This window comes from Diabrotica virgifera, chromosome 1 (assembly GCF_917563875.1).
Source record: "Diabrotica virgifera virgifera chromosome 1, PGI_DIABVI_V3a".
Lineage (NCBI taxonomy): Eukaryota > Metazoa > Arthropoda > Insecta > Coleoptera > Chrysomelidae > Diabrotica > Diabrotica virgifera.
The window spans coordinates 134,726,792-134,739,180 of NC_065443.1; the positions used below are offsets into that span (position 1 = coordinate 134,726,792).

The 12,389-nt window shown below is 31.7% G+C and overlaps 1 protein-coding gene across 1 annotated transcript; it reads left to right on the forward strand.

Moving 5' to 3' along the window:
- Window positions 1–2,976: 2,976 nt before the first annotated feature.
- On the forward strand, window positions 2,977–3,450 carry LOC126879284 (general transcription factor II-I repeat domain-containing protein 2B-like). Its single transcript, XM_050642361.1, has one exon. It carries the CDS (start codon window positions 3,016–3,018, stop codon window positions 3,448–3,450), a length of 435 nt encoding a protein of 144 aa, XP_050498318.1. The 5' UTR covers window positions 2,977–3,015.
- Window positions 3,451–12,389: the final 8,939 nt, after the last annotated feature.

Below are 12,389 nucleotides of genomic sequence, written 5' to 3' on the forward strand. Positions count from 1 at the left end.
GCTATCCATGCTGTTATCAACGTTAAGGTTTCGTCAAATTCGGAACAATTTGGATATATGCATAGCGATTAATGTGTTGTTGTGTTGTTTATTGATCAGTGGAGGTTGTGGGTTTCGGCTTTAAAATTAATCAAGCATTTCAAAACAATTCTGGATATTGTAAATATTAATATTACCTATATTTGTGTTATGTAAATTATATTTATTATCAGTAGTAATTGCAAAAAAGCTCTAAAATTCTATATTAATTTTAGAGATCTAGTGCAATTTGTTGCCATTATTTTATGAATAAAACTGTTAAAAAGCAAAATTTGATTGCAATTTATGTATGTAAGTACAAATTAGTACAATTAAACACACAGTTGTTATAAATATTTTACGGTTGAAAGTCATCACTTTTATAATTTTTAAAACATTAATTGTCATTAATGTCACTGAATGTATTTTTTCATAGCAACGAAGGGCATCTGACGTAATATACTTGACGACGGGAAATTATCAAAAATTATCAATTTAATTTAGATTTCTGTAGCTTTCTATTGGTCAGAATCTCCTATGAATGAAATAATCTATGGAACTAATCGATAATTTACAAGTGTTTTTAAATAAAATATCCAAACGTGGTATACAGTCGAACCCGCTTATAAGAATACCGATTAGAGGAATATCTCGGTTTAAGGAATAGAAATTTGAGGTCCCGAAACGTTTGTACTAGCCACCAATGTTCGGTTATTAGAATATCCCGGTTACACTTTTGCTTGGCACGAAGGCTATTCCAATAAGCGGGTTCGACTGCTTTAATCTCATCTGTAAAGATGTATAAGAAGTTTTTGTCTAACTTAAATTAATAACCCGGGAACAGTCGCGCACACTTCTGTCACGTAAGCAATCACGCGATTAGATTAAAAATAATCTAACAATATGATTAAATACGAATAAAAAAAAAATTATTTTATAATCTTTTTATTTACTTGTTCTGTTAAAAATATCTATTTACAACAATTTTAAAGCTAATTAGTTTTCACCAACGCCATAAATTCGACAAAAAATATAAAAAATTCAAAATATATATTTTTTTTAATAAAAAAAAATACCTACTCATTACTAAAATCTTCCTCCAGGCACTTACGAGTGGAAAGTTATGTATGCAAAAGTTTTCATCACGTTATCAGGGAAAAGAATAAAATGTTGGATTTTTCTAACGGCGCGACTGCTCCCGGCTTAAAAAGAAAACTTAAAATCGTCTACACCAGGGTTGTCCAACTGGCGGCCCGCGGGCCGCATCCGGCCCGCGAGACTATTTGTTGTGGCCCACGTAAGATTTTCGAAAAGCATATATTTTCTTTAAATGCTGCCACTGTGAAAAAAGATTTTTTAAATTATATTCTATGGTTTAGCAGTATTTTTACATCAAAAGTACTCTACCGCGTGCCGCTTCGCGGACGTGTAACGAACACAATCGTCCTCCACCACTATGAGAACTGCACTGATTACTGCGCATCACAGTTCACGCAGGCCACACCTCCCACTGCTTACCATCCGTCGCCAGCCGCCATCGTGCCAGTGTGCTACTGACACGTAGGCTAGTCGCCTAATCTATTACGTTGCTAGTGAATAGTGAACTTGATTAATTCTTTGTTTTGATTCCTCTTATACAATAATGAATGTAAAACCAGTAAAAAGGAAAATTGATAGTGAGAACAGAATTTACAAAAAAAGTTGGGAGAGTGATTACTTGATTGCTAACAATAATGGAAAGTTGCAGTGCTTAGTGTGCATGAATGTCGTTTCAGTGCCTAAAGAATATAATGTGAGAAGACATTACGCAACAGTGCATGAAAATAAGTATGCTACGTACACAAATGAAAGTCGGCGTGCCTTGTTGCAGATTTGAAGAGCAAGCTGGTATGCTAAAGCTGGTGTAAAAGCTTAAACAGCAAACTGGTATGTTCAGTAAAATATTACACTCTCAAACGCATTCTTTGCTTGCATCTTATGCCGTGTCACTTGCCGTGTCACTTGAATGGCCAAAGCTTTCGGTGATTCTAAAATGGCGGAGAAATTTGAATCAGTGCCACTTTCACATCAAACCATACAAAGAAGGATTGTTGCTATGGGTGAGCAAGTAGAAAAATCTATGCTTAGCCTGGTTAAAAAAAGTTCATATTTCTCACTTTGTTTGGATGAAAGCACTGATCAAACCGATGTTAGTCAGCTGTTAATATTTGTGCGCACTACTTTTGATGATTTTACCAGTAAAGAGGAGTCATTTGATATTTGTCCTCTTATTGGAACAACAAAAGGAAAAGACATCTATGAGGCTGTGAAGAAAACAGTTGACAGAATTGGAGGCTTTGATAAATGTTCAGCCATAGCAACAGACGGGGCCTCATCAATGACAGGTAAAAAAATTGGATTAGTGGGTCTGCTTCGAGAGAATGGTGACACTTGCCCAATAATTCATTTTATTATACATCAGGGAGCTTTATGTGGAAAATCATTCAAGGAAGATCAAGTTTTCCAAACCGTGATTAAGATTATAAATATTATTAGAGGTGAAAATCGATCTCTTTTACACAGGAAACTTAAGCAGTTTTTAGTGGAAACAGAGGCTGAGTGTGGAGACTTGCTAATGTACAACCATGTAAGGTGGCTGAGTGCCGGAAAGTGCATGGAGCGATTTTTTGCCATAAGAAAGGAAATCCCTGCATTCCTCAACAAGTACGTTTCATCTGACACAACTGAACTGGAATAGATATTTAAGGATCCAGAATTCTTAAGACAGTTAGCTTTTATAACAGATCTGACTAATTATCTTAACATGTCAAACTTGAGTCTTCAAGGAAGAAACCAGACGGTTTCAGATTTGATCTGATAAACGGATTTCGGAATAAGCTGAACGTGTTTAAACGTGCTTTGGAAAAGAACAACCTGACACACTTCCCTAGCTGTCTGCAAATAGCAGAAGAATTCAACGGTGAGGAAAATATTAAGTTTTCATCCTGCATTTCACAAATGGAACAAGTTATTGATGAATTCAATACAAGATTTGAAGAAATTGAAAGTCTCAAAAGCAGTGTACTACTTTATAATAACCCTCTTGGAGCAACCATTGATGATCAACCACCCAACTTACAGCTTGAGTTATGTGATCTTCAAGCAGACATGTTCCTAATCACCAGACAAGAAAAGGGACCTGAATTTTTCAAATTACTGTCAAAGGAGAAATTTCCAAACCTGCGAGATTTTGGACTGAAAATGACGTCAATGTTCGGAAGCACATATACATGTGAAAGTGCCTTTTCTTCCATGAAATACATAAAAAACAAAAACAGAAGCAACCTTACCGATTCTTCCTTACGTCATCTTATGAGACTGTCTACAACTGAACTGGAGGTGGACATTTCTTCATTGGTGGATGAAGCCGATCGACCACAGTCCTCACACTAATTGGATACACCTTTTTCGTTGCTTTTGCAATGTTTGTCTTGATTATTGAAAAGTGTTATCAATAAATTTTCCGTTTATAAAAAAATGTAGTTGTTGAGCAATAAAAGAAATAATACTCTTTTTTGTTTTAATTATTTTTATACCTCTTTTTATTTTGTTATTACTTGTAACAAAATTATTACATGGCCCGCGACAACATGAAAAGTTTTAGTTTTGGCCCTTGAGGCATTGCAAGTTAGACACCCCTGCTCTACACACACCCTGACAGAAGCACCTGACTGTCGGGGCTGATAAAGTTAAGTCTGACTGTTGGAGCGTGTGGAGGCCTATCGCACGACAAAAATAAGTTATCCTGACAGTCAGGCTGACCGATTTTGTCGGGTGGCCTCGTTATTTGAACATCCTGACAAATTTGTCGTGTCAGGACGTGTGTAGTATTGTTCCAACACGGAAGAATTCTTGTTAGGCTACGGCTCCACGAGAGCAAAATTGACGCTAGCAGTAGCGGTAAAATGAAGAGTGATAAATCAAACCAACAGCGATAATACTGGGCGGCTCCACGATGGTGTAAATTGTCGCTCAAGATCGGTAAAAGACGCATCGTCAAGGTCATGTCGCAGATGGATAGGTCCAGACCTATTTTTACAGTAATTTACAGGGACGTAGGTAAATTGAGTTCCATATATCTAAATTAAGAAGGGTCAAAATATTTAGATGGTCGAATTGAATCCCGGGCATCGTAATCCTTCTAATTACCTTTTAATAGCTTTTAATTTGTAAGTATTTTATTGCTTATGCTTATGCATTTATGATAATCAAATATAAAATGTAATACATACAGTGCGCTGGAAAAAGTGTTACCCCCCTTATTAACTTATTTATTTTAGCACGTAAGCAAAACACTGGGACAGGTCGATTTTTAAAATAGTCATAGTATATTATAGCATCAATGTTTCGAACTTTACGCGATCCCTCTTCAAGTGACAGGCATAACTATTTTTTAAATGGGAAAGTACATAATGTGACACCTCATTTAAAAGCTTTTGAAATACTGATTACAAAAATGGATAATACTTTAATCCTATTTGAGACCGTAGACGCAAAATTTCGATCGAAGTCTTTTTAAACACATTCATTTTTTTCAAATCCTGAGAAAACCAATAAGTATTTTTGAAAAATTTAAACGCAGAATGAAAGATTACATTAATGCAGAGGGCAGAAAGTCCTTAGAATAATCAATAAGTTTCATTTGAATGATATATTTGAAATTAAAGTTCAGACTATATTTTCTCTTTTTTCATCACTGTGACTTATTAAAATAAACATTATAGAAGTTCTCAGGGCCTTTTCACCCTCGATAATACTGTAATATTTAATTCTGCGTTTAAATTTTTTAAAAATACTTATTAGTCTTCTCATAATTCGAAAAAAATGAATGCATTTAAAAACAATTCGATCAAAATTTTGCACCTACGCTTTCAAAAAGGATTAAAGTATTATACATTTTTGTAATCAGTATTTCAAAAGCTTTTAAATGAGGTGTCACATGATGTACTTTCCCGTTTAAAAAAATAAAATTTATGCCTGTCACCTGAAGAGGGATCGCGTAAAGTTCAAAACATTGATGCTATAATATACTATGATTATTTTAAAAATCGACCTGTCCGAGCGTTTTGCCTATATGCTAAAAATAAAATATCTAATTTAATAAGGAAGGGTAACACTATGGTTACTATTTCACTATAGGTACTATTTCACGTAGTAAAAAATTGAAAGAAGATAATGACATCCTGTAATACTCAAAAAGCTTATCAGGATATTCTTTTAGTTTGTGTAAAAGAACAAATTTTCCCTCTGTCTTTCTATGTACTAGTAAAGGATGAATCCACTATTTTCGTTGCTTTTTAAGCCTCCGTCGACACCGCAATGCCAATATCAAAGCAACTTTTTGTTGAAATGATAGATTATCCATAAGCACTATATTATTATAATCGGTATGAATACGCACAAGAAGATACCACTGGTCGCAGGGCGTAGCCGCGTCATACTGAAGCTCGTGGAGTCGGTCCCGGCGCCAGGACATAAGGTCCCGTCTGAAAAATTGGTATAGACGCCCTTCGGTTTTTTTTTTTAATTAGTACAATATTTTGTTTAACATGTATACAGAAAAAAGCTCATTTTGGAGCCCCTCAAATAGGAGCGCCCGCCTGAAGTGCATTCATTGCAAGCCCGTTATCGCCGACCCTGCATGGAGCCACTACAAACGAAGATGCGGCGCTATTCATGTTGTAAATTGTCGTTCTCGTGGAGCCAAGATTTTAACAGCTGTGCTGCTGCCGTAATTTTACCGCTACTGCTAGCGTCAATTTTGCGCCCGTGTAGCCGTAGCCTTAGTAATCTATACGGATTGCTTTTCTAAAGCGGTGGACACAAATTACGTGTTTATGCTAAGATCTATAATATAGAGTACATAATTTACTACCTGCTGCTGTCTATTTTAACATGTTGCATTTTCTTACTACAATAAAATTATAACGTTAGAAATTTAAAAATACGATTACGATAAATTCGTAATACGTTGTTTATTTCATTCATTTCGTATTCGTTAATAATCTATATCAAGGGTCACCAATCAGTTTAGCTGTGGGTCCGTTTCGAAAACCTATGGCACTTCCGGGGTCCGGATTTATGCTGCCTGTGTCTGACTGTTCTGATTCGGTTTCTTTGTTGATTCTTGTTAAAAAATATCCCCTATAAACAAAGCAGAAAGATGCCGGGCGAAATTTTGGGGCAGAAATTTTTTAATATATTTTTTAACAAATTCAAAACATCACCTTTTTTTCCCGCGAAAATATGTTTTTAGCATTTTTGGGTCATTTTAAATAAAAAAGATCTGTCATTTTATTACAACTTAAGAGTTTTCAAGCATCGTAAATGCATATTTTCGCATTTTTCAGATTTTAAATCGCTTATAACTCGGAAACTATCAACTTTTCACAAATATGAAAAGAGACCTTTATTGTTTATAATTACCGAAGAAAGCTAAAAACATATTTTTCAATGCAAAAAAGTAATTTTAAATTTGCTTAAAAAATTGTTTCACCCGGCACCCTTCTGATTTTTTAAAGGGGACATTTTGAACAGGAATCCGCAAAGAAATCGAGTCAGAAACATTTTTCATACGAAAGTGGCCTCACACATGGACTAACATGGAAAGGAAAACTAATAATATCTGACTGTTTTTTGGTTACTGTATACTTTTCTGTAAGTTTCCTGGTACAATTAGGGGAGTGCAATTAGAACGAAAATATGCATTGTTTCGGAAAAATTCAAACAAGCTTATATTTTTCTAAAACTTTTTTTGTTAGTTTATATACATGTTAAAGTAAAAAGTTCTACTCGCGAATTTGGCCGCTAATTGTTTATTAATTGTTTAAACCATAACAATTGTTTTGTATTAATAATTTTAAAAATATCGTTAAATTCATCATTTTACTTTGATCAAATATGTTTCTATTTTGTTTTTGATTATACTGAATCTGAATATGGCATTACAATTTGAAAATTCTTATACAGAAGCTCTTATAGAGTATGTCTGCGTAACTAGGAACCACATGGAAAACTTTTTTATTATTAATTTTACGAAAAAATGTTATTCTTCATAAAATGCTCTGGATAGTCAAAAATCTAAAACTCAACCATCAGATATCAAATTTTATCAATTTTATACGAGTTATGTCAAAAATATGAATTTCCTTAAAGAGTCAAGTACCTTTATATTTCAGAATATCAAAAAATGCTATTATGAAAAGTTGTTTGAATTTAAAAACTATGTTTAAATATACAATTACGTTATTCTAATCGAAAAAAATTTTTCAATTTTTTCTCAAATTACGGATACTCATCATCATTTTATTACAATTATGATAACTATTTTATTATCACTTTCACGAAAAAAAGTTATTCTTCATAAAATGCTTTCCCTGGTCAAGAATCTAAGATGCAACCATCAGATATTAAACTTTTTTAATTTTATACGAGGTATGTAAAAAACATGAATTTTTCTTAAGGGCCAAGTGCCTTTATTATTCACAATATTTTAATTAGAAGGATGTAATTGAACACTAAAACAAATTTTTTAATTCCAAATAACATTTCTTAATAACAATTTTCGATATTGTGAAATTTAAGGATACTTTACTCTTGAGTGAAATTAATATTTTTTGACATACCTCATATAAAATTCATTAAGTTTGATATTTGATGATTGCATCTTAGATTATATATGATGCAGGATATTTTATAAGGAATAACTTTTTTTCGTAAAACTGATAATAAAAAAGTTATCAATAGGTTCCAAGTTACGGAGACATACTGTATAAGAGCTAAAAAAAAAAAAAAATTTTTGTTGAACATTTATTATTGTTGAAATTTATTATTAAATGTATTTTAGGTAAGTTTTACAGAAAAATGTTTTGAACACTTTATATAAACATTTTTTTAGCTGGTAATTTTCGGTTTTTGTATTACATTTTTGTTATCTTTCTCTATTTTCTCAAAAAGCAATAGTCAATTTCATTTCTAAAGTAAAATAGTTCAGTGAATTTTAAAGATTACACCCTAAGCTTTAAAAAATTACTTATAAAACTGTAATATATTTGTTTAAACTTGAGTAATACCGTCTTAAAATGGTGGTAATTCTATAAAACTACGAAGATTTCAAAAATTACATTTTTTAAGACGTCATATCATTTGAATTAAATTTTTGAGATTTTTTTTTGAATGAAACATCATTTAATACGATGCTTGACAGGTAAGTTGTGCAAAATTGAGGGTTTTATAAGAAAAATTGTATTAGTTACACATTTTTAAATAATTTTTAAACAAAATTCATGTAAGGCTCATTTTCCGCCCCCACCGTACTTACGCACATACATTTTATTTATTTTCATTATAACCATAAGATAGCTTAATTATTCTTCTTTTAGGTTCAATTTGTAAAATTTCATTTGATCCATTAGTTAAAGAATTACATTAAAATAACTCAACCGTGCACTTCGCCGTACGCTCGTTTACAGTGCGCCAATGTTTGTGAGAAGGGTGACTTTAGCGTTATAAATAAAAAATTATAGAAGATACAGATTTAATTTTAGAAAATTATTTATATAAGGTTTTTTTTTGTAAGATGTTCTGAATTTTTCAGTGGTCAAGTCAGTTTTGTTCTAAAATTTATATTTTCGGAGTTATTTAAAAAAACATCAAACTTCGTAGTTCATTTGTTTAACCTTTAACTACCCGCGCATCAAGTTATAACATAACTACACGCGTGGCGTACTTAATACGCCACAAGAAAATACACCTAAAAACAGCAGATTTGTTTATTTTTTTTTGACAAAAAGCACTTAGTTGTTTGTTATAAACCTTATTCAGCATCAGTGAATACTTGGAGTTCCTTCTCAGTAAGCCAATTGGGAATTATAACTGAAATCATGCAATAACTGGATTCCATGATAAATAAAATTACTAATAAAAAATTTTTGTGAAATGTGATTTTTTACAGAAGAAAAAGTATTGTTTATAAAGAAAAATGTATTTTGTGCCATAATGACTAAAAAAGAATTGAAATATGAACTTATATTACTACTTATATTAATATAATCGTGGCGTGTGTTGTTCACCACCGGAAACAACAAATACTAAACTGTAAATTACGATCTTTCCAGAATGCCGATTATAACGAAACTAAAACTAAATTGTAAAGCACATTCCAGTGGTAGGTTAGAGAGATAAACAAGGTCAAAAATTAAATTTTTAAATATATTTGCAGTAGAATTCTTATATCTGGCGTACAAAATACGCCAGCGCGTGTAGTTAAAGGTTAATAAAAAATGAAGCACCCACTTCTCGAGTAGAACTTTTAGATATGTTGTTTATTAAACATTTCTTAATGAAATTACAAAGAGTTCTATCTTGTTTGATTTTTTTCCGAAGTGAAAATCTATATGCACTCCCCTAAATAAATAAAATATAAATTCATTGTGTATTGTTTTGATGTTATTATTAGTATATTTTGAAAACAGCAGTATGTATTGTAAATTGTTACTGAGAATATTTTAAAAATTGGGAAATTATATTTTGAGTGCTAATGCAGTTTTTAGACATCTTCAATTTTGTAGAAAGAAAACTGGGTAATTTAAAATAAATAATCATAGTACATAATGCTAATTAACATAATATGTTAATCATAGTACATAATGCTAATTAACATAATATTATTATCTTTTCTACATTAATTTCAATGTAAGGTGTTTGTTGCAAACTTACTAAATCTGAAAATTATTTTAATTAAATTCACATCTGAAAAGTACTCCTACTTAAATAATAGAGCGGAAATGAATATAAAAAATGCACATCAAAATTTTATATTACAGCTTACTTAATTTCAAAATTAATGATTAGTAAGTATAACAATAAGGGAGAAATCTCTTTACAAAATTAAATTATCAGAGATAAAAATGACATTTTTTTATGTACAACCTGTCTGAAGTTTGGAGTGAGTTTAGTGCAACTGAGTCTCATTAGGAAGTTGAGATATTCATTTATTAAGCGAGATTTCTACCGATTTTTAATAAAGATTTTGAAGAATTTTGTCGTGCCAGGAGGTCAGATTGTCAGGTTGTCAGGGCGTGTGTAGACGGTTTACTAAAGACCAACTCACTAGCGATCCTTAGACTGTAATAACTTAATTATACACATTTTGACGTGTATCACTGCCGCACTGTACTTTACTTTATACTATAACTTCGCTAACTCGACAGGCTTCTTCCTCTTGAGTCTTATGACCAAAGTCACATTTTCGAGGAGCTGGATGGCCTCAGGTTTACTGAACTTGAGAAGATCGTTTTTCGTGACTTTTGGTAAACTCAACGGTTTGATTAACAGTGTCTATCTCCCTATGGAGGTCACTTTTTCTGAAACATCAAGGGGCATTAACAATTTTCCTTAGCACTTTATTCTGAAAACTCTAAATTGTATCTATATTGCTTTTGTTGCCACAACACCCGTAAGGACACCCTGTATAAATAATTATGTTAACGTTTATATTACTGAATAGAGAATTAATTTACTTTTCAAATGAGCTATCACACGACCCCTAGTCTCATTAAAAAAAGTCATATCACGCCCAGATAGATGAAGTTACTAGTATGATATAAATATGCCAAAAAGTCATAATTAGACTTAGGCAAATAAGCAAATTGCATATTTTGCATATAATGCATAAAAAATGCAAAATTGTCAAATTTTGCATATTTTTATAAAGGTGAGCATAAAGTGCATATAATTTGAAAATTTGGTGTTAACTATATATTTTTATATTCAAACTTACAAATAGCATGAAAATGCCAATATTTAATTTTGTTTTATAATCACTTGGTATTCAAATTCTTGGTATAGTAACTAATAAAAGACAACGGCTTATAGTTTTGTCACGTTTTGTCCTGGAATTAAAGGTTTGTGTTTGCCAGTTTATGTCTCTAGGTAAAAATTTTTATTTTGACGGTCAGTTTCACTTGGTTTCACTTCTGTTGTAAAATTGGAGGCGTAAACAACGTGTATTTTTAATTGTGAATAATAATTATTGTGCTTTGAAAATGCCGAAAATAAGCAATCTTTCAACTTGGATGAAACCTTACAAAGAGCTATCTATGGATATGGATAAAGTTTATTGCTCATGTTGTGGCAAAACCGTAAGTACATACGAATTATTTTTTATGTTATTTTAAAAATTTACACGGTGGTGCAAACAAAGATTTTAAAATTGGAAATTATGTTTAAGAAAAGTACCGACACAAGTGTAGTTCGCAATAAATCGATGTATTTTTTCTTTTTTCAATCATTTTTATACTCCTTGCGATAAAAAATAGGATACCTATTTAAAATTCAAATCATTCAATAGTCTACTGAAAGGTCGCTAACATTTTTTTTAACAATAGCATAGTTTGCTAAAATTTTGCTAAAAATAAAACATATCATATATTGGACTTAATTAATTAAGTGCTTTTAATTTATGCTAACAGTATTTTTTCTTTAAATGTAAACAGAAAAGACCAAGAGCCTCTTGTAAATATTTGGGGGTCCTTCCTTCTTTCACAGTCATTTCTTAACATTTTCAAGATTACTATACCGATTTTTATTTGATTTAATTTAAATATTTTAATTGTTATGCAAAAACGGTTCATTTTTAGTTTATTTCTACAATCTTAGATTTTAAAAATGGGTACAACTATAGAATATTTATATTATTTTTTTTTTCAAAAATTCAAAGAGATCAGCATGTCAGAACCGCGAAACATTTAGTTAAAAAAACCGCGAAACATTTTACTAAAAAAGTAAAAATCACATCCGGTGAAAAATATCAACCTTCAGTGTCCAAGTGCTTTCAGTCAAGTTCCAAAAAACAAACCGAACAAGAAACTTTTAACGAAGATTTTTGTCGTCCATTATATTAATATCTTCTAATATACCGCTTTCAAAATTATCAAATGAAAACTTTAGGTCTTTTTTAAAAAAATATTGCAAACAAAACATTCCCAGTGAACGAACTCTAAAGAGAAATAATGTCAATTTGTTATACTCCTCAGTTATCCACAACATAAAAGCCGAAATAGGTAATAATTACTTTTACATATGTGCGGACGAGACCACTGACTCGTCAGGAAGATACATTGTGCACTTATTAATTGGTGTACTTAGCGATGAAACCTTTCCAAAATCGTATGTAATTTCCTGTAAGCAAGTGGAAAAAGCCAACGCTCTAGCAACATCACGGTTTCTACAAGAAGCATTAGCAAACTTTTTTTTCTTCCTGCTGCTGTGCCTAATGATAAATTATTGCTTATTTTGTCTGATGCCGCACCATATATGGTGAAAGCAGGAGA

Bases quoted from the DNA above. Each gene is read 5' to 3' on its own strand.
- LOC126879284 (XM_050642361.1), top strand. From the start codon at position 3,016: ATGGAACAAGTTATTGATGAATTCAATACAAGATTTGAAGAAATTGAA.